This window comes from Symphalangus syndactylus, chromosome 18 (genome assembly GCF_028878055.3).
Source record: "Symphalangus syndactylus isolate Jambi chromosome 18, NHGRI_mSymSyn1-v2.1_pri, whole genome shotgun sequence".
NCBI classification, from domain to species: domain Eukaryota; kingdom Metazoa; phylum Chordata; class Mammalia; order Primates; family Hylobatidae; genus Symphalangus; species Symphalangus syndactylus.
In genome coordinates this window covers 25,178,298-25,199,985 of record NC_072440.2, presented here as the reverse complement: position 1 = coordinate 25,199,985, position 21,688 = coordinate 25,178,298, and the positions used below count along the sequence as shown (strand labels likewise).

Here is a 21,688-nt window from a genome sequence, read left to right as displayed (position 1 = left end):
TGTAACTGAACATAAAACTAATCTCTGGGTTTCCTGATGTATTAGTCCATTTTCACGCTGCTAATAAAGACATACCCAAGATTGGCTAATTTATAAAGGAAAAAGGTTTAATTGACTCACAGTTCAGCATGGCTGGAGAGGCCTCAGGAAACTTCTGATCACAGCAGAAGGGGAAGCAAACACGTCCTTCTTCACATGGCGGCAACAAGGAGAAATGCTGAGCAAAAGGGAGAAAATCCCCGTGTAAAACCATCAGATATCATCAGAACTCACTGACTATCATGAGAACAGCAGCATAGGGGTAACTGTCCCTGTGATTCAATTACCTCCCACTGGGTCCCTCCCACAACACGTGGGGACTATGGGAACTACAATTCAAGATGAGATCTGGGTGGGGACACGGCCAAACCATATCACCTGACAACCAAAGCAAAGGATAAATTTAATGAATTATATCATTATGATATAAAGCAATGTATTCGCTTTTCAGGAAATGCTTTTCAGGTAGTGTATTCGCTTTTCAGGAAAGGCCAATTTTATCTTGTTCTAATTTGTGAAAAGTTTATTCATAGGCCTTATTATAAGGGATATTGAACAATATAATGGACATTATTTTCAGTAACACTTTTACATAAAGGCAGACATTTCACACATGGCCATTTCTTAGGTTAATAATTAATCAGAATTTGGTAAAGGAAAGTAGCTATATAGGAAGCCAGAGAAAGGTAATCCAAGAATGTGGCTTCAACTTGATATAGCTTGACATGAACATAAGGTATAAAAGAATCATAGATATAGTTCCAAAAATATATATTTCATTTTATAATACATGCAGGCACATGGGCACACACATACATAACACATACCCCAGTTTCACATTCTAGCAGCTTCCCATTGCTCTCAGGATAAAGACAGAAACCCTCCTTCTGGACACTAAGGCACTGCCAGTCTCCTTCCTGCCTGCTTTCTAGTCCCCCTCTCTCTGCAGCTACATTCATCCCTCAGCTCCTCACACTCAATATTTGACTTACTGTACAGCACTGCCATGGTGCTGCTGTTCCCTCTGCATGGAACATTCCTCCATCTCTAGTTACAAAGCTGATTCTCCATGGGGAAAGCCAGTATAAATTAATTTAAATTGGTGGCATGAAATGTTTTGGAAGGAACAATGGTTTAAAATCTTTCGATATATGCAGTCAAATAATTAGACTAAAAATGGCCGGGTGTGGTGACTCACACCTGTAATCCCAGCACTTTGGGGGGCCAAGGTGGGCAGATCACAAGGTCAGGAGATTGAGAACATCCTGGCCAACATGGTGAAACCCCATCTCTGCTAAAAACACAAAAATTAGCTGGGTGTTGTGGCACATGCCTGTAATCCCAGCTACTCAGGAGGCTGAGGCAGGAGAATGGCTTGAATCCAGGAGACGGAGATTGCAGTGAGCCAAGATAGTGCCACTACACTCTAGCCTGGTGACAGAGCAAGACTCCGTCTCAAAAAAAAAAAAAAAATAGACAAAGTGTTTTGTCTACAATAGGTTGGAGGGACATACGGTAAGACGTAAGTGGGAACCTAAATAAGATCTTCAGTGGCTTATACATAGTATCAATTACAGTTCTTAAAACACATGAAATCACTTCTGATTAAATAGTCCCCTGCTATCTCATTTATTAATTTCATTTTATTTAGGAAATGAATTTTTCATAATGTAAAGATAGACTGCAATTTGGCCTCTATCCAAATTATCACAGATTCTTAATTAGCAAAATTTTCTCTGCAGTGTAATGGAGAAATGAAGATAAGTAAAGGATATCCTCAATTAAGGCCTGGAAGCTTTTGAGGACTCTCTTCTTTTGAGTAGATGTACAATAGAAGGAAAAAAATTTAATTTAAAGGATCATAAGGCTGGAAGAATCTTGAGACATTATCTGAATATACAACATCACTTAACTCTTCTCAGCCAGATGAAGAGAAACCCTTTATTTACCAGACCTGAGAAGGTGTCTCTGTAGGGCCTCATTGCCCTACTTACCTGCCTTTTCTTCCACAAGGGTTGAGTTACCAAGTCCACTAATGGTGATCTGTGTTAATGTTGTTATATGAAGGTTAGAAGAGAATAAGATGGATATACTCCAAAAGTGACTGATAATTTCAAAGTCATTTTTATATGACTTTCAAAAAGTTGTTACATGATTCTGCCATGACAAATGTATCTCTTTATTTTTTAAATCCACAGTACAGCAAAGTTGCAGGCATTTTCCTGAGGTCTCCTTTTTTTTTTTTTTTTTCTTGTTTTTTGAGACAGGGTCTCGTTCTGTTGCCCAGGCTGGAGTGCAGTGGTATGATCACAGCTCACTGCAGCTTCAACCTCCCTGGCTCAGGTGATCCTCCTGCCTCAGCCTTCCTAGTAACTGAGAATACTGGCATGTGCCACCATACCTGGCTGATTTTTTAATTATTTGTAGATAATTAACAACAGGTCTCCTTATGTTGTCCAGGCTGGTCTCAAACTCCTAGGCTCAAGTGATCCTTCTGCCTTAGCCTCCCAAAGGGCTGGAATTGCAGATGTGAGTCACCATGCCTGGCCCTCTTAAGGTGTCCTCTGAAGCTCTTCTTAGTGTGCCCTTACCTTAAACATTGTTTTCCAAGACTTCATTTTCAGCTAACTTCCATTTTAACCCTATTCACTCTCCTTAGCTGATCTCAGCTATTTCCTGCATGTCTCCTAATGCACAAATCTCCTGAGCTCCACACATGCAGGTTGAAGGGCTTTGTGGGCATCCTTCTAGATCACATAGGCCCTTCAAAAATGGCATCTTTGGGCAGCGAGGGATGGGGAAAATGGCAGCTTTAAATCTGAATTTATCACCTAATGAGTCTCCAAGCCTCATCATTGCCCTAAATTTCATCATTAGGTACCACCAGCACCATCTAAACCCAAAAATTATATTCTTTCTTTTATCTTCGCTACAACTAAGAAACCATTATGTTCTATTATTCCACCTCCTAAATATCACTCCGCTGCTGCTGATTTGATGCAGTCCTCTTTATTCACTGCCCTCTGACCTTCTACTAACCTTCGGGAATCTCAAACTCTCTGTAGTTTCCTGGTACACTATTTTCCCTCCTAACTCTGGACATTTGGTTGCACATGGTATTTCTCCCTCTCGGAATGTCCTCCAAGCAGGTTACATCCATGGCAGATACCATATTTCTCTATAAGCCTGCAGTTCCTGAAGCCTCTCTCTCACTTCCAGGTTAAATGAGCTGTTCTGAACAATATTTCCTTCCCATCTTTTATAGACCCCCATTGGAGTACTTTTTTTCGTTTTGTATGGTAATTGTTTGGAGCCACATGGCTGCCTATGTTTGCATCCCGCATGGGTGCCAATGAATAAATGAACAAACAAACACCAATGAGTGAAAAAGAGGAAGCCTCCCAAAAGTAGTATGTTGGATTAAGACTATCCCATGATGGAAAAACAAAAGAAAAAAAAAACTTTTTTAATCTAGAGTTTTAAAAACATAATTCCTACATGGATTATTTTGAGCTGATTGCATTTGATTTGGAATTCCATATTTAACTCAGAGATTATTTTTGCTAAGTACAGACATCTTTATTTACCTGGCCAGAAAGAAGCTACTGCCTACATGGTATAATTAGAAAGGTGCTGAGGGTCCCCAAGGCACTTCTGTCTAAAACTGGCCTAGGTACCTGTATTCTGCCAATAGAGTTGCCCCTTTAAATGTTGGCAGGATGTCCAGAAAAACCTGTTCAAACCTCTGGCAGGGGTAATGTATACACATTTCCACGTCCTCTCAGATTTATCAAAAACAGGTAAATCTTGATTAGCAGGAGAAGGCGGGCCAGGGCCACAAAGGACCCATTCTTCCTTTTTTTCTATTTTCAGGATTCATTCCCTGTGCTTCTCCTGTCTTGTGGTTCTCTTCCTTAGCAAAAAGAGGCTAACTGAGTCATAGATGCTGCTTTTCATGCTGAACCTCTATCATTTATTTTCCTTACATGGCTGAGAAATTCATGTTGATGCTTGCAATCAAAACTCCTTCAGTTAATCTTGACTCATGGCTATCTGTGGGTATTTGCTGACTAGCCACTGTGGGTTAGGCTGTGGGAGAAGGAAGAAAAGGACCGGAAGTGGTGCTCTGAGAATAATGATGGTAATGCTTTCAGAACTAGTTAGGGGTCAAATTCATCAAATAAGTAGGTTTCAAAGAAAAACATGTGTACACTCACTTTAGCCCAAGCTAAATAATTCTTAATCCAGAATCTAACTTATCTGGATGTTTTGTCTGCTAATGTGTGTCTCTGTAGTAATGGTTCAGGGAGGGCATTTTGGTTTCACGTTATTCTATTACTTCTTGCCCTTCCCCCATTTCTTTGTGGTTTTCCCTCTCACTCATTCCTTCTTCAGTTCTTCTAGGTGCTGTTTGGATCCACATACTTATGCCACTGGTCTCATATATGTATGAAGTGATTACCAAATACTGCCTACTTCTTGCCGGAGTCAGTTTTTGCTCCTGTAAAAACAAATTGTAAGCCTACACTCAGCAACTTCGGAGAAGGTAACTTAGCACTTTGGTCTGTTTCTCTCTACAGGTAAACAAAATAAAAACTCCTAAACAAATCGATGAGCTGATTGAAATTGAGAGTGACACAGGAACCTGGTATAGGAGGTGTTTTGTTCGGATCCGCACTGAGCTGTACGGAGTAAGTAACAAGTCCCACGATGACCTGCATGTCAATTTATTGCATTTGAGGTTAGTCAGAAGAGGGGTTTACTGGACCTGCCCTATGAGTGAGGTTCTTTCCTGCTGCCCAGGACACCTGACTCCTGGCCTACAGCCAGGTAATTGGAGCCCACTCGACCAGCATTTAGCCAATACATTCCATCTGTGGGAAGGGAAAGTGTTAGGCCAGGAGTCTTGGCAGTGGCAGGGTGCCTTCAAATCTTGAGTTACTTTGTCCATTGGCATCCAGGAAGCTGAAGAATGAAAATTCCAATTACCTTTAACTTTTACATTTTAAGGTGAAATGAATCCAAACCAATGACAACTCAGCTTTTTTTATAATTTGGTGGAAGGGGTCGGGGAGTGGGGTTGACTAAATAACTGCATGAGAAAACTAACTCTCTAATATTTCACAGATTTGGTTGACTTTTATGAGATGTTTCAACTACCCAGTCAGGGATAATACAATAAAGCTTACAATTGTTTGGTTCACCCTGTCCTTTGGGTAAGTGATATTTAAATTCTTGGCAAGCAAAATCATTCAATGTCCACATTGTAACTCCCAGCCATGCTGCTTTCTTTTCTGATACTGCTTGATGCTGTTAACCTGCTAAGGAAGAAATTTTTTTCAGCTTAGGTTTGCTGAGAGTTATGGTTTTTATAAACCAGTTATTTTATTTGTTTTGTCATAAAGCTAAGGTAGCAAAACCAATTATATCTGCAAAATCCAATAAGGCCCTGGATGATTTGCCCCATGACTTCTCTGTCCTGTCCTCCTTTGCCCAGCCCCAGCCATACCAGCCTCTCTGCTCTTCTTTGAACATTCTAGAACAGTTCCCATCTCGGGCCTTTGTGGTGTTCCTCTGCCTGAGATGCTTTCCCCTCCAGACATCTGCCCAGTTCATTTCTTTACCCTCTTCAACTCTTTCCTCAGATGTCACCTTCTCAGTGATGTCATCCTCTCTTTGTAAAAAATTGCAGCCCCTCCACACTCCCTATCCCCTTCTCAGCTCTACTTTACCCCACAGCACTTTCTACCTTCTAATATGCAAAACACTCCTTTATTCTGTATAAAGAGTAAAGTTCTGGCTTCCCTCTCTGGAAGCTCCATGAGGACAGGGGTTTTTAACTGCCTTGTTCAAAGCTGAGTGTGGTGCCACGCACCTATATTCCAAGTTATTCTGGAAGCTGAGGTGAAGGATTGCTTGAGCCCAGGAGTTGGAAGCTTAAGTGTGTTATAATCACACCTGTGACTAGCCACTGCCCTCCAGCCTGGGCAACATATCAAGACCCCATTTCTAAAAAAATAATAATAATTTTGTTTTTGTCTTGTTCACTGATGTATATTCCTGGCATGTAATAGCAGCTCAATAAATAGTTGTTGCCAAATGAATAAAACTGCCATATATGTGTTCTAGGAGAAGAGGAAATAGGGAGAAAATATCAAGATTTTGTTTGCTAATCGCTGACATAGTCACTTTAGAATGTGCGTGTACAACTCTATTGTTGCCTAATTTGCTGTTTAGAGAAGAAAAATTAGATAATACCCTACACTTTCAGGTCAGCGGGATCTCAGCACCTTATAGAGCCTAACATTTATGTTGCAAGTTTCATCTCTTAACATCCCTAAATCAAACCAGGCAAGTGATCGAAGATGACCACTCTTCCTTAGTGCCTCAGGAGGTGGGATATGGAGAAAGAAGGAAGCTGGGAGTCAGGAGACCTAGCAGCCCATTCTGCTGGGTGACTTGGTTAGCTTGTGACTTGGAGACATTTCTCAGTTCCTCATTTCTAAATTAAGAGGGTTGACTTAGAATATGTAAAGTAATTCCCACCCAAGCTCTAGAAAATCCATTAATCTCTGAAGGAAGGGAAGGCTGAATATTAACCTATATTAAGTGCTTACTCTGTACCTAAGCAAGGGGTTAAAGACAAAGAAGACAAAGATAAGCAAGAAGGAAGTCCTGCTGTCAAGGTGTAAAAGAGTAATCATCATTATCTGGCTTGTTTATTTTGTTTACTAATTCATTATTGATCATATTTTAAGCTTTATGATTTGTTTTACTGCTATATCCCTGGAACCTCAATAGTGCCTAGTATTTAGTGCATGTTCAGTAAATGTTTGCTAAATAAATGACAAATTAGCCAAAAGCCCTCCACATCATTGATGATGGATGGACATTCCAGGGTAATGTGCCCTCCTCATTGTTGCCATTTCAAGGTTTGTGCCCCATGTATGTGACTAGAGAACAATGCCATAAATGTTGTACCCCTAAGTCATTTCTTCCTCAATGACTACCCTCACATCCCCACAGTCATTACTATGAAGAAAAGGGGTGGGAATCCTGAGGCACAGATGTTTCTGGAATCCTAATGACGATGATAAAAAAGACTCATACTGTCTTCTGAGCATTTTCTATGTGCTAGGTACTTGACATCCCATTTAAACTGAGCAACCACCCAGGAAGGTGGATACTCCCATCATTCCAACAGTAGAGATGGGCAACTGAGGCTTAGATAACTGGCCCAAGTTTAGGCAGCTAGTAAGCGACAAGACCAGGATTCAAACCCAGCCTGTCCTCCTGCAAAGGCTATGCCCATACCCACTTCTTTCCCTGTGTAGCTAAGTGTCACTGGGAATAAACTAGACCACTGGTTCTCAAATTTGAATGTGCATCAGAAGAATCCCTGGGGGACTCCCCTCCCAAAGTTTTTAATTCATCAGGTCTCACTGGAACCTGGGTTTCTGGGGGATGATGATCCTGCTGGTCCGGGCACCTTACCTTGGCAGGTGCTACTTTAGAGCAGCACGGTCTAATAGAGATATCGTGTGAACCACAGATGTCATTTCAGATTTTCTGGTAGCCATACACACACACAAAGTAAAAGGAAATAGATAAAATTAATTTTAATACTACATTTTGTTTCATTCATTCTCTTTTTTTTTTTGATGGAGTCTCGCTCTGTTGCCAGGCTGGAGTGCATTGGCGTGATATCGGCTCACTGCAACCTCCAGCTCCCTGGTTCAAGCTATTCTTCTGCCGCAGTTCCCTGAGTAGCTGGGACTACAGGCGTGCACCACCACGCTCGGCTAATTTTTGTATTTTTAGTAGAGGTAGGGTTTCACCATGTTGACCAGGCTGGTCTCGATCTCCTGACCTTGTGATCCGCCTAGGCGCCTTGGCCTCCCAAAGTGTTGGGATTACAGGCATGAGCCACCGTCATTTCAACATATGATCAGTATAAAAATTATTAGCAACAATTTTTACCTTCTTTTTTTCCGTAAGTCTTCAAAATCCTGTGGTATTTTATATTTATAGTATATCTCAGTTTGAACCAGCCACATCTCAACTGCCTGGTAGGCACACGTGGTTAGTGGCTTTTTTTTTTTTTTGAGACGGAGTCTCACTCTGTCACCCAGGCTGGAGTGCAGTGGCGCAGTCTCGGCTCACTGCAAGCTCCGACTCCCGGGTTCACGCCATTCTCCTGCCTCAGCCTCTCCGAGTAGCTGGGACTACAGGCGCCCACCACCACGCCCGGCTAATTTTTTTTTGTATTTTTAGTAGAGACGGGGTTTCACCGTGGTCTGGATCTCCTGACCTCGTGATCCGCCCGCCTCGGCCTCCCAAAGTGCTGGGATTACAAGTGTGAGCCACCGCACCCGGCCGGTTAGTGGCTTCTGTACTGAACAGCACAGCAGCATGACACAGCTGTTAGAATAACACATTCAAGGTCAAGAGGCAGAAAGGGGAAATAACTTGGAATCTCTGAGAATAACACGAATGTCCTCTTCCCAGCCTCTACCTACCTTGGGAACTGGCACTCTACCCCCAGGATAGCAGTATCACAGCAGTGTAGGAACCAAGAAAGATTCCCCATTAGCAAAAGAGGTCATTCTTTAGGTGCTCTCACCGTGCTTGGATCCCAGGAGTTTGTACCACCAGACTAGGAGAGAGAGTTTCTCAGAGCAGACTGGAATGATGAGCAAGATATTGGGGCCAGGATGCCAGGTGTCTTACTCCATTTCTGCTGCTATAACAAAATACCACATCGGGTAATTTGTAAATAATAGGAATTTTATTTTTCACAGTCCTGAAGACTGGAAGTCCAAGATCAAGCTGCTGGCACATTCAGTGTGCAGTAATGGCACAGTCTCTGCTTCCAAGATGGCAGCTTGTCACTGAGTCCTCCAGAGGGGACAAATACTGTGTCCTTAGTGGTAGAAAGGATGGAAGGGAAAATGTGAGGGAGGCAGCACCCTCGAACCTCTTTTTATAAGGACATTAATCTCATTCATGAGGTCTCTGCCCTCATAACTTAATCACCTCCTAAAGCCCCCACCTCTAATACTGTTATATTGGGGTTTAAGTTCCAACACAAGTTTTGGGAGGACATATTCAGACCAGGCACCACGTATGGGCATAGGATCAGATGCTTTCTGCATGTCTCTTCCCAAAGGAAGGGTTTAGGAATTACATACCTGGGGTTCTCCAGCTAAACATAGGCCATCTCTCAAGCTTGATTTTTGCAGATTAACGTTGGGGGAGAGGGACACATGGATTGCTGTATGATGAATTACTCATAATGTCATAGGGAGCCAGCCATTCTCCGGGAACTATTACAGCTCTGAAAACATCAGGGAGTTGCTCATTGCCTCTGGCATGCTAGCGCCTTTACAAACTCACATTTCTTTGTCTTTGCAGGTACTATGGATTATCTGTTTGGTTCCCTGATGTCATTAAACATCTGCAGTCCGATGAATATGCATTGCTAACCAGAAATGTGGAGAGAGATAAATATGCAAATTTCAGTATTAACTTTACAATGGAAAATCAGATTCATACTGGAATGGAATACGACAATGGCAGGTCTAGAAACTTGAAATAATTTAATTTGCTACCTATTCACAAAAACTTATTTCTTCTTAGCCTTCCCTGCACTGAAACAGGCATAGTTTTTTGTTTGTTTGTTTTAGTTTGTACGTTTAGTCATTTTCATGGTGAATTTCAATACTTCCAAATAGGCTTTAAATAAAAGGTATAAGTGTATCCATTACTTCACTTAAAACTATTTTTGCAGCTAAGTTGCTTCATATTTATTAGGTCAGTGGACTTGACTGGTGTGGAAGGAAAATTTAGAGCAATGTTGGAGAGCAACAAAAATAATGGAAGGAAGAGAAGAGTGAAGAGTATGGGAAAAGAAGACAGGCTATAGGATTATTTCATTCACAGAAGAAATCTGAAATGTGATTATATGAGTCTTCTATTCCTGAGAAACAGAGCCACTTTTCAGAATTCACCCTTCCCAATACGCTGAATCCAGAATTGAGGTTAAATTGCATCAGGAAGAGTTTCAATTAGAGAACAGGAATCATTCCCCCAAAGTAAAGGGCTTTGAAAGATGGAAGGCTAGGCCGGGCGCGGTGGCTCACGCTTGTAATCCCAGCACTTTGGGAGGCCGAGGCGGTCGGATCACGAGGTCAGGAGATCAAGACCATGGTGAAACCCCGTCTCTACTGAAAATACAAAAAATTAGCCGGGCGTGGTGGCGGGCGCCTGTAGTCCCAGCTACTCAGAGAGGCTGAGGCAGGAGAATGGCGTGAACCCGGGAGGCGGAGCTTGCAGTGAGCCGAGATTGCGCCACTGCACTCCAGCCTGGGTGACAGAGCGAGACTCCGTCTCAAAACAAACAAACAAACAAAAGATGGAAGGGTCTCCTTTATGGGATCTGAAATACTTCTTGATGACAAAAGAGAACTGACTCAGGGAGGTGGTCCTGGGTTATTCTTTTACAGAGGGAAAAGAGTAGACCAAGTACTTGTTTATATCCAAGTATTTTTGTTGCCTGAACAAATAATTGCCGGTGTAATTTCGTGATAGTTTACATCATTCTTAGGAAGTTGTCCCAATTTCAAAAGTGATAAAATAAAACTCTAAAATAATCAAAGTTCCCCAGGGCAAAAGCCAGTTCAGAAAGATGAAAAAGAATTCAGTGGGATGCTTATGATCTGTGTAATGGAAAAGAGGGTTACTAACTAGGAGGTAATTGTTCAAATTAGCAATTCAATGAAGGGACTAATCATAATCCAAGCCAAGTGGGATCATCTTCACTCTCCCACATAAAATACTGACTTGAATCTGCACTTAACATTTCACAGAAAGCTTAGTGGCAAGTCCTCTGTGATGCCAGGGTGAAAATTGACTTTCAAAAGTATTGTTACTCCATTAGAAATTTCTAACCTATGTTTGTGTCTCTGACAGTCATATTTTTAGTAATATATGTTAAAGTTCTAAACTGGATATTCAGTCACTGCTTAGAACTTTTTTACATTAGCAATATAATGATTACTAATTTTAATAGTATTACAGTTTTTGTAAAACATATATGTCACACATTTATTTTAAAAGATGATAGAAACAATTTTTTTGTCCTTCAGGAAAATTTGAAATACCATTAACGAACTGATTTTTTTTAAAAAATAGCTTTTTTATTCAGCATCATAAAATGGGAACTCTTTATGTACTGATATGGAATAACCTCCAAGGTAGACTAGAAGGAGATAAAGCAGGTGTACTTTAGACACAGAATGCTCCTGGAAGGGCACACAAGAAACTGACAACAATGGTTATTCTGGGCAGAGGAACTTGTGGCCTGGGGATGGATGGGAAAAGACTGACTTTCTCCATTTTCAACCTTTCGAATTGTGCACGATGTGTACTCTCTGAATTATCCATTCCAAAAATAAAACTGATTCATTCCCTTTTCCAAATTCAGTTCCGTGATAGAAAAATTGATAACTTTTTAAAGATGTGCCGTTATTTAGCTTCTTTTGGTGCATTTAGACGTTTTTACTCTGGGTCCCTGGAGTGGGGATTGAAACAAGATCATTATTATTATGTCCAGGTAATGTACCATGGGAATGATTTTTTTTAAGCTGATTGGTCTGTAAGGCCATGTGTGTTTTGAACCAACACACGTAATTGGGTACTAAGGAGAGAATAAATTTGAAAGTACTCAATAGTTAGTAAATTGCTTTTAAATCAACCTACTTACCTAGAGGGATCAGTCCTTTTCTGCCCCTAGTAAGAGTGGTATTGACATAATAACTCCTTCCCCAGGAGAACAAGCATTTTCCTCTCAGTGACTGGCTAAGTGTACATTCATAGTCTCTTAATAAAGTACCAAGACACATTAATGAATATCTGTGTCTGCTGGGAGCCCTTATCAATGCTGATAAGGCCTGAATCATGGACTCTTCTAAGATGTTATGATCATTATGACTGTTACCATCTTTACCACGTAGAATTCCCCCTTATAACACCCAAAAATGTACCTGAACAGGTTTCATCATTCTTCATGTTTCCAAAAATAAGCAGAGTTCTCATAATTCTATTTGGTTCAAGGACTATCTGTTGGCTGTGAGAAGAAAAATTATCCTGGAAATGAGCATTACCTATGAGTTTATTCAACCCCAAGTCAGTTATTCTTCACATAAATGAAACAGAATTCTCATGCTGTCTCTTCAGGATAATTAGAGATCCCTACACTAGAATGAAGAAGACTTGGATTTTCAGCTAGGGAAAAATAAAGTTATTAAGAGATCGCGTAGGAGGACATCCTTAAGTTAGAGCCATTAACCCCAAATAGAGAATATTCAAATAAAGATACATATGAAGAGACGATAGGATTAAAACCTAAAGAATAGCCCCAGGTAATCCCCAAGCTATCTTCAGCTGCATACCCCACAAAACTTTTTACCAACATTGCAAAAAGCTCAGGGAAGTTAGGAGTGTCATCTCTTTTCCTGTTGAAAAATAATATTGGTAAGCAACAAGATGGCCAAAGGTCAACCTGGATGAGAAAAAGGGGAAAAAGCAGAGAGCTAAGAAAATCCAGAACTCTTGTGTTCTTTGTAATTAAGACAGTCCGTAGTGGGGCATTCCATCTCTAAAACTATTTGACTTAGCTTTGAACTTTGATGGACACAGTCATTGATTGATACGAATTTTTCTGTGTTTTGGGCAGATTCATAGGGGTCAAGTTCAAATCTGTAACTTTCAAAGACTCCGTTTTTAAATCCTGCACCTTTGAGGATGTAACTTCAGTGAACACCTACTTCAAGAACTGCACATTTATTGATACTGTTTTTGACAACACAGGTAGGTGTGCTACTTAGTACTGCCTCTACCTGAGGCCTCTTCAAAGGGCCCACTGAGATAATCATGTGATAATGCGGGCAGAGGCTTATGTGGGAAGTGGATATTAAAGAATAAATGAAACAAGTTCTCTGAATCAGGTTGGATCAAAGGTTGGCTTGTATTGTTTGTCTTTGTCAGATTTAGTGCAAACGGAGCTTGCCAAAGTTCAAAAGTTGGCAACAACAACAACAAAAAATTCTTTGATGAATAAATTTTTAAAGCAAAGACTTAACCTGTAGTTTATTTGTTCTGATAATCCTGGGTTCAAAATCTGGTATTTGTTTAAATGCCTCAACTCTATAGCCAACAGAGATAGACAATATGTGGCTATGCTCAGATACATATATATTTTTGGCCAAATCCATATAATGGCGTATTTTAAACTCCCCGGGGCCGGGGGCGGGGGAAAGGAAGGCAAACAAGCATTGATTGAACACCTATATACTGTTTTCTACTCTAGGTCATTATACATTCATTATCTCATTTAGTTTTCACAGTAGCTGAGGCTTAGGAAAATTAAGTAATTTGTCCACAATTATAGAACTAGTAATAACAGATGTTTGAACTCAGACTTATTTGATTTCAAAGCCTGTGCCTTCCACTTTCCCACTCCCAAACATTGGTCTGTGTGTCCTGTAAAATGAATCCAGCATAACAGCCTGGCATTGGCAGGAGCATCGGCATTTGCCCTGTTGCCAGGCCTGCCTTCTCAGTGCTCAGGCAAGAGTCAGCTCTGCCTAGCTCCAAAGAAGAATGGGGTCAGGTGTCTTTCTGTTTTTTGTTTTTTGAGCAACGCTATCTACCTGTCTTCCAACCCATTAAACCTCAGAAGACCAACATTTTGTCAGATCTTGATCAGCAAGGAAGATAGTTTCAATTCTCACAACCTTTTAGCAGAAACCACCACCATCTGCAACTCTTCTTGGATGGTTTCAAATTCAAGAAAAGATTAGCAATGAATACTGGTGACCTTCAGATGAGGCTGACTCTTGTTCCTCAGTAGATTCATGCACATAGACTTTAAATTATAAATTCAGCCTCAGGAAAGACTTGTTCCTTCTCTGTGCCCTAGAGTCTCGTAAAATGGCAACGATAAGGCTGACTCTTGCACTTTTTTTTCCTTAGAGACAGGGTCTTGCTCTGTCATCCAGGCTGGAGTACAGTGGCGCAATCACAGCTCACTGTGGGCTCAAATAAAAAATTATTATTATTATTTTTGTAGAGATGGTATCTCACTATGTTGTCCAAGCTAGTCTTGAACTCCTGGCTCAAGCAATCCTCCTGCCTCCTCCCAAAGCACTGGGATTACAGGCGTGAGGCACCATACCCAGCCCATGCACATTTTGAAACAAATTGTTTTTATAATTGTAGTATGGACACTATTAGTACTATAATGATAGTCTTTATGTAACATGATAATTAGGACAAAGTAATATTGTAAAGGAGTAAGCAAGTAATATAATTAGCAATGGCCAACCATGGGAAATCAGAAGATAACTGGACCCCTTAATTTAATTTATTCCCTTATTCAGCAAAGGTGTCTCATCATTCACCTACTTTATGACGTGAAGACCCAGACTAGATCCTATGTTTTGGCCAGAAGACCCAAAAAGTCAAGCCAGCACAGGCCTGAAAGCCCTCAAGGAATTTACAATACTGTGATTCCTCTCCAAATTCTCCATAGGCTTATCTTATACTGGTGCATGCCTGCTAAGAGCTTGATGAATTGTCTTTGTTGTTGTTTCTACAGATTTTGAGCCATATAAATTCATTGACAGTGAATTTAAAAACTGCTCATTTTTTCACAACAAGACGGGATGTCAGATTACCTTCGATGATGACTATAGTGCCTACTGGATTTATTTTGTCAACTTTCTGGGAACATTGGCAGTATTGCCAGGGAACATTGTGTCTGCTCTGCTGATGGACAGAATTGGGCGCTTAACAATGCTAGGTATGTACTCAGTTTCACGTCAAATAAAAGAGCTGCCGCTGCAATCCAGAGGGTTTCCCCCTGTACTCCCATCTATTAGGGATTTGCATCCGGTGAGGAGAAATCCCTTAGACCTTACACTGGGACTAAATTACAGTGAAAATTATGTCTAATCACATTTCATTTGAGTGGTTTCCATGAGTTAACAGACTGAAAAACTATGTGTAAAATGCATATTTTCCCACTTAAGTAGCTGAGTAAAAGATGATATGCATTTCATACTTTCTGTGTTCAGAGGCAGTTAGAGCCTTTCATTCAGGTGAACGCACCAGTTCTTGAGCTTTATGGAGCCCATCCTGCAGCTTCCACTTAGAATTCAGTTTTCTTGAGCAATCCCAAGGACCCAAGGGTTCTTGCTTTACTAAGATGATGGGAAACATTCCAGCCTTTTGTCTGCATTGTTGGCAGGTGGCTCTATGGTGCTTTCGGGGATCAGCTGTTTCTTCCTTTGGTTCGGCACCAGTGAATCCATGATGATAGGCATGCTGTGTCTGTACAATGGATTGACCATCTCGGCCTGGAACTCTCTTGACGTGGTCACTGTGGAACTGTACCCCACAGACCGGAGGTATGTTGAAATGGGCCTCTAGTAAGAGGCACTCTAAGCCCTGTGAGACCACTGAAAAATTATTTTAAAACAACCCAAACTGGCTGGGCACAGTGGCTTATGCCTGTAATCCCAGTACTTTGGGAGGCCAAGGTGGGTGGATCACCTGTGGTCAGGAGTTCGAGACCAGTCTGGCCAACATGGTGAAACCTCGTCTCTACTAAAAATACAAAAATTAGCCGGGAGTGGTGCCAGGTGCCTGTAATCCCAGTTACTCAGGAGGCTGAGGCAGGAGAATCACTTGAACCCAGGAGGCAGAGGTTGTGGTGAGCCAAGATCGCACCACTGCACTCCAGCCTGGGCAAGAGAGTGAGACTCCATCTCAACAACAACTAAAAAAAAGCCAAACTGTCACTTCCCCAGGAAAGTAAAAATCCAAAAATATCTGGCTTCACAAAGTTGTAGGTTCCACTCATATCTTTTAAAAAGAAAATATAGGGGAACATATGTGCTAGCAGGAATTAATAGGGCAATAAAGAGCCAGTGAAGGAATTTAGATGTGTCCTTAACTTAGTTTGTAGGCTAACAATACGAGGAAGCTGTAATGAAGCAGTGAGGATTAGAATTTAATAGCCTATCTTGGCCCACATTTTAAGGGGCTAACCAGTCCTTAGAGGGTCGTTTCCTTAGGTTTGCAGATGTGTCTGCATGAGCTCTGCATTAAGCAACCACAAAGAGGTCTCTAGAACATATCTCTTGACCTTCCTGGTTTGTTGGAGGAAAGCCAAACACATTTCTAGTTATAAAAAACAATTGTGCTGGGCGTAGTGGCACATGCCTGTAATCCCAGCACTTTGGGAGGCCGAGGCGGGCAGATCACCTGAGGTTAGGAGTTCAAGACCAGCCTGGCCAACATGGTGAAACCCTGTCTCTACTAAAAATACAAAAAAAACAGCCAGGCATGGCGGCGGGTGCCTGTAATCCCAGCTACTTGGGAGGCTAAGGCACGAGAATGGCTTGAACCTGGGAGGCGGAGGTTGCAGTTAGCCAAGATCGTGCCATTGCACTCCAGCCTGGACAACAAGAGCGAGACTCTGTCTCAAAAAATAAATAAATAAATAAAATAATGCTCCCAATATGGAAACACAGAGACTCATATCAGAGAAAGGGCTAGGGCTTTTGGGTATAGCTTCAGCAGCTTGAATAGCTAAATTAAAATAAAAGAAGCTCTGCTTTACCGTTTGACATGAGCTAAGACAAATGGCCTTTGCCTTCATATACCACTCCTGTGCTATGTTGCCATAGAAGTCCTCTGTGCCAGAGGGTGGAGTCAGTATTATCTGGACTTTGAAATGTAGGAGAGTTTTTTCCTAGAACTATGCCAAAACATTTGGGATATCAATTTGCAACTGATCTTGAGTGCTTCCTCTGGGCTCATTCCCTTTTTTTATTGACCCCAAAGAGGCGCATTCTCTGTGTGTGCTGTCCTGACTCTAACTTATATTTCTTCTTCAACAACATCTATTACTGAGCTTGCAGAACCCTGTAGGCACCCCTCCATCCATCTCCCTGCAGAACATCTAATACTCAGCCCTGGACGTCTGCTTATCAAATATTCTAGTTCAGACCCTCAGTGACCCACTTATTAAATATTTAGGGTCTGAAAGGAACCATACAATCTTTGTATGGCATCTCCTTCATTCATTCAACAAATGTTAATTCTCTGCCTTTGTGAACGAGGTACTGAGGTGGATGCCAGGGCTGATGCTGCCAAAAGCAAGATTAAGACTCTGCAGCTTCATTGAGCTTTCTTTCATGAACCTCTCATTCTGCAAACAGAGGTTAGATGTGGATTACACTACATGTTTAAAATGAACTCCTCAATTGCTTGAGCCCAGGAGGTAGAGGCTGCAGTGAGCCATGATTGTGCCACTGCACTCCAGCCTGAGCAGCAGAGAGAACATTTCTCAAAAAATAAATAATAAAATAAAATAACCCCCTCAATGTTAAAGCAAGGCTAGGTCATAGCCTCCTTCCTTTTTCTTGTATACTGTAAGAGTGTGATACTGTTTTAGGAGAATCAGCTGCTTATTCCTCTGCCATAAGGAACAGAAGGATGAGTATTCACCTAGGACAAAAATCTGGCTTAAAAAAAAAACCCTCATAAATTGAAATTGGTCAGGTCCTTCCTGTGAGAAGCACAGACCTACCGTGTTTCTGTTGTCAGAAAGGTTAAATATCAATTGAAATAAAAACAAATGTTGCTTTTTTGTATTAATTCAGGTCCTCCATGAAACAGATGTCAGGATGGGATTAAACATGCAAAAATGTTATTAGAGGAAATGACTGTGCGAGAGAAGATGGAGAGGGAGTGAAGTGTGGCAGAGCTGCATGCAACTCTAAGCCTGAGTGAAGGAGGGAGGAAGGAGCATTTGGGTGGAATCTCCCAGACTATCCAGTAATCTAAGGAAGGTTTGGGCAAGGCTGTTGGAGACCCACGGGTCATGACAACATCAGCCTCAGAGGAGTCCTGTGTGACCCAGGAAGCAGCCTGCAGTAATAGTCCTGTCATTTCCAGTCATTATCTGGGAGCAGCATGTGGGAAAACACCTCTGTGCACACCAGCACGGTAACACGAAGGTCTGCCAGGTGCATTCTCACCGCAGTCACGCTGTTGCTGGTAGACGCTCTCCAGCACTTAAGTAGATGTCATCAGATAATCACAGGAAGTCGTTTCCTTTGGTGATCTAGAAGATGACTTGTGCTCCAGAGCAGCGTGACCACGGCCATGGTAAATTCGCTAGTATGAGCTAATTAGCGGGTATCTGAAAATGTTTCAGGCTAAAACCTCTTCCACCTTTTCCATGTTTCTCTGGGTTGCATTAGGAGGTCTCCACTGATCTCTAACTCAGCTATTAGAGGAAAATCCCAACCAGTTGCGATACTCTATAGCCTCATCTCCCCATGGAAGCAGGATAGAATACAAGAATACACGAATAGAACACAAAAATTCTGGCTAGAGGCTGTGCTTTACTTCATTCTCTTGTGTTGCGCTAACAAAGTACCTGAGACTAAGTAATTTATAAAGAAGAGAAATTCATTTTCTCACAGTTCTGGAGGCTGGCAAGTTCAAGATCAAGTCAGGTTTGGTGTCTTGGGTGAGAGCTACTCTCTGCTTCCAGATGTTGCTGAGTCCTTCAGAGGGGATGAACACTGTCCTAACATGGTGGAAGGCAGAAGGGCAGGAAGGGCCAAACACTGTGTGAAGCCTCTTTTATAAGGGCCTTAATCCCATTCACCAGGGAGAAGCCCTCATGACCTAATCACCTCCTAAAGGCCCCCCTGTCTTAATACTGTTGCACTGGGGAATTAAGTTTCAACTTGAATTTTGGAGGTGTGCAAACATTCAAACCATAGCAGACTGGAATTTTCATCATAGAACATTAGCACTGCCAACTTCCTGCCCAGTTTCTAGAATCTGTCCTTAATGATCAGAATGGAACAATGAGTCCAGGCTCCTCTTGAGCCATTGAACGGCCAACTCCTGCCAAAATCCCAGTCAAAATGATCTTTGGGCAACATAATTTAAGGTATATTCTAAGTGCTATGAGAGTTATAACACTTGCAAGCCACATTTATCAACCACATTACAGACTTATACCTCTAATATTATACCTTTGATTTTAATAGGGATTTGTATTGGTTTGTTCTTGCATTCCTATATAGAAATACCTGAGACTGGGTAATTTATAAGAAAAGAGGTTTAACTGGCTTATGGTTCTGCAGACTATACAGGAAGCATAGGAAGCATAGTGACATCTGCTTCTCGGGAGGCCTCAGGAAGCTTCCAATCACGGCAGAGGGTAAAGGGGGAGCAGGCACATCACATGTAGAGAGCAGGAGCAAGAGAGCTCGAGGGGAGGTGCCACCCACTATCAAAAAAACCGTATCTCACAGGAACTCACTCACCATTGCGAGGACAGTACCAAGGGCATAGTGCTAAACCATTCATGAGAAATCTGTCCCCATAATTCAATCATCTCCCACCAGGCCCCATCTCTGACATTGGGGATTGCATTCCAACATGAGATTTGGGTGGGGCACACATCCAATCTCTATTAGGATTACATTTGCATTTACTATGAAAACACTAATGAGGACATTGTTCATTATAGGGCACATCTTCTTCTACTCAGAGTCTACCATGAAGACTGAACATCTCAGGGGTGGGTTCTAGGAATCATTTTGTATTCCTCCACCCACGCTTTGAGAAGCTGTTATGTGTCCTCACTTCATATGATAAAAAAAATTGTGTAATTCTTCACATTTCCTTCTCTGTTGTGCAATCAGGAAACAGAGAGCCTGTGCCTCTGCTAAATCTGCATAGTCCAGATACTTGTTTCACTCTTCCTCATCTTGATTTGCCCCCTCTTATGCCCATTTTATTAATTTTGTGTCTTTTATAAGTTATCCTACCTAGATCATTTGATAAAGAGGCAGGAAATTTTGGAATTAAACCTAGATGTACTTATTGAATAGCACTTCTCTGTGCCAAAAAAAATGAAACAACCATTTTTCCCTTCTGTAAATGCCATCAACATCCTCCTTTCTTCAAAACCTCAGTATCAAAAATGAGCATAACAATTGCAGTCTTAAACAGATGCATGGTGACATTCTAGCTTTTTCCCCAGATTAGAGCACACTTGCACAGTGACTGGGACATGATGATTTAAGGGACACAAAAAGAGGTGGGAGGGGACTAAACATTCCAACCCTCTGGACATATGGTTGGTTTTTCTGGAGACCAGCCCAATCCAGAAGCTATCTAGGATCCTCTCAGCCAAGAGTCATCTCATTAGCCTACAAAAGCCACTCTTTTGGTGGAGTAGGGGGAAGGATGGGGCCTCCCTCTGTTGCCCAGAGCTACAGTCTGTAACCAGAGCTGGAATGCAGTGATTCAATCATAGCTCACTACAGCCTCAGACTCCTGGGCTCAAGTGATCCTCCCCCATCAGCTTCCAAAGTAGCTGGAACTACAGATGTACATCACCATGCCAGGCTAATTTTTTTTAATTTTTTTATTTTAAGACATGGGGTCTCACTGTGTTGACCAGGCTGGTCTCAAACTCCTGGCCTCAAGCAATTCTTCTGCCTCGGCCTCTGAAGTAGCTGGTATTATAGGTAGGACCCCTTGTGCCAGGCTCCAAAAGATACTCTTATCCAAGGGTTTTAGGAGCTCTATGCTAGGAACTGGGGATGAAGACCAAATATTTATTCTTTACTTATACCATATGTTTAAGGCTGGAGATTATTATTAAAGTGCAATTTATTATTCAGCAGATTTAGCTATGCAAAAGGTGAGAAACTGTACCCCTGGACAGCAAATCAAAAACAAATCTACATTCCCTAAAACCTTAGCTGCTAGTTATAAGCATGACCTCAAAACCAGAAACCACCAGGGAGAAGGTTAAAAGAATTCTGTGTGTAAAACAAAATGTGAATTCTATACAGCAAAAAATACCATAGGCACATATAAATGATAAATTGAGGGCAGGAGGGGGTTGAAACAGAAATGAATTAATAACCTGAATATATAAATTAGAAATTCATAAAGAAATGTCAACAAACACTTAGCATATAAAAATGCTCAGCTTCACTAATAGTAAAAATTAATTACAAATTAAAGCAATTATGACACTTAGCTTTCTCCTATTATTCAGAGAAGCCAATATTTAAAAGATAGATAAGATCCAGTGTTCTCTGGGGCAAGTGAGGGGTTACTGCTGAGTCTGTTGTGGGAATTCTAAAAACAGGTACCACATTTGTAGAGGGGGATGATCTATAGTCTTAAGTGTTTTTTCCCAATAGGAATAAACTATTGATTCCTCTGGTTGCTCTTCAGGTTTTTTCTTTGCCTGGCATGGATTCCTTTGGGTTTACTATGTCTGGGGTTTTCTCAGCTTCTTGAATCGGTAGGTTTACAGCTTTTGCCAAATTTATGAGGTTTTTCAGCCATTATTTATTTTGTCAAAAGACAAAATTACAACAAATTTAGTGTAAAGATCTAGCTGACTTTTATCTGCTATTCTAGAAGCAGGCAACACCTCACTCTCTAAAATGGGATGAGTGCTGTAATGAGCTGAGCAGAGAAAGTTGGCTTCATGGGCAGAAAAGGTCTAAAGAGAGCAGATACAGAGAAC

At 41.4% G+C, this 21,688-nt stretch overlaps 1 protein-coding gene across 2 annotated transcripts in view; it reads left to right on the top strand.

Moving 5' to 3' along the window:
• SV2C (synaptic vesicle glycoprotein 2C) overlaps positions 1-21,688 on the top strand; it is a 282,632-nt gene that overhangs the window by 208,525 nt on the left and 52,419 nt on the right. For both annotated transcript variants that reach the window (XM_063623107.1, XM_055252508.2), the window contains exons 7-12: positions 4,620-4,730; positions 5,167-5,255; positions 9,454-9,618; positions 12,776-12,909; positions 14,699-14,902; positions 15,350-15,509. In XM_063623107.1, coding sequence (XP_063479177.1) covers positions 4,620-4,730; positions 5,167-5,255; positions 9,454-9,618; positions 12,776-12,909; positions 14,699-14,902; positions 15,350-15,509 — 863 coding nt within the window. The remainder of the gene's footprint in view (positions 1-4,619; positions 4,731-5,166; positions 5,256-9,453; positions 9,619-12,775; positions 12,910-14,698; positions 14,903-15,349; positions 15,510-21,688) is intronic.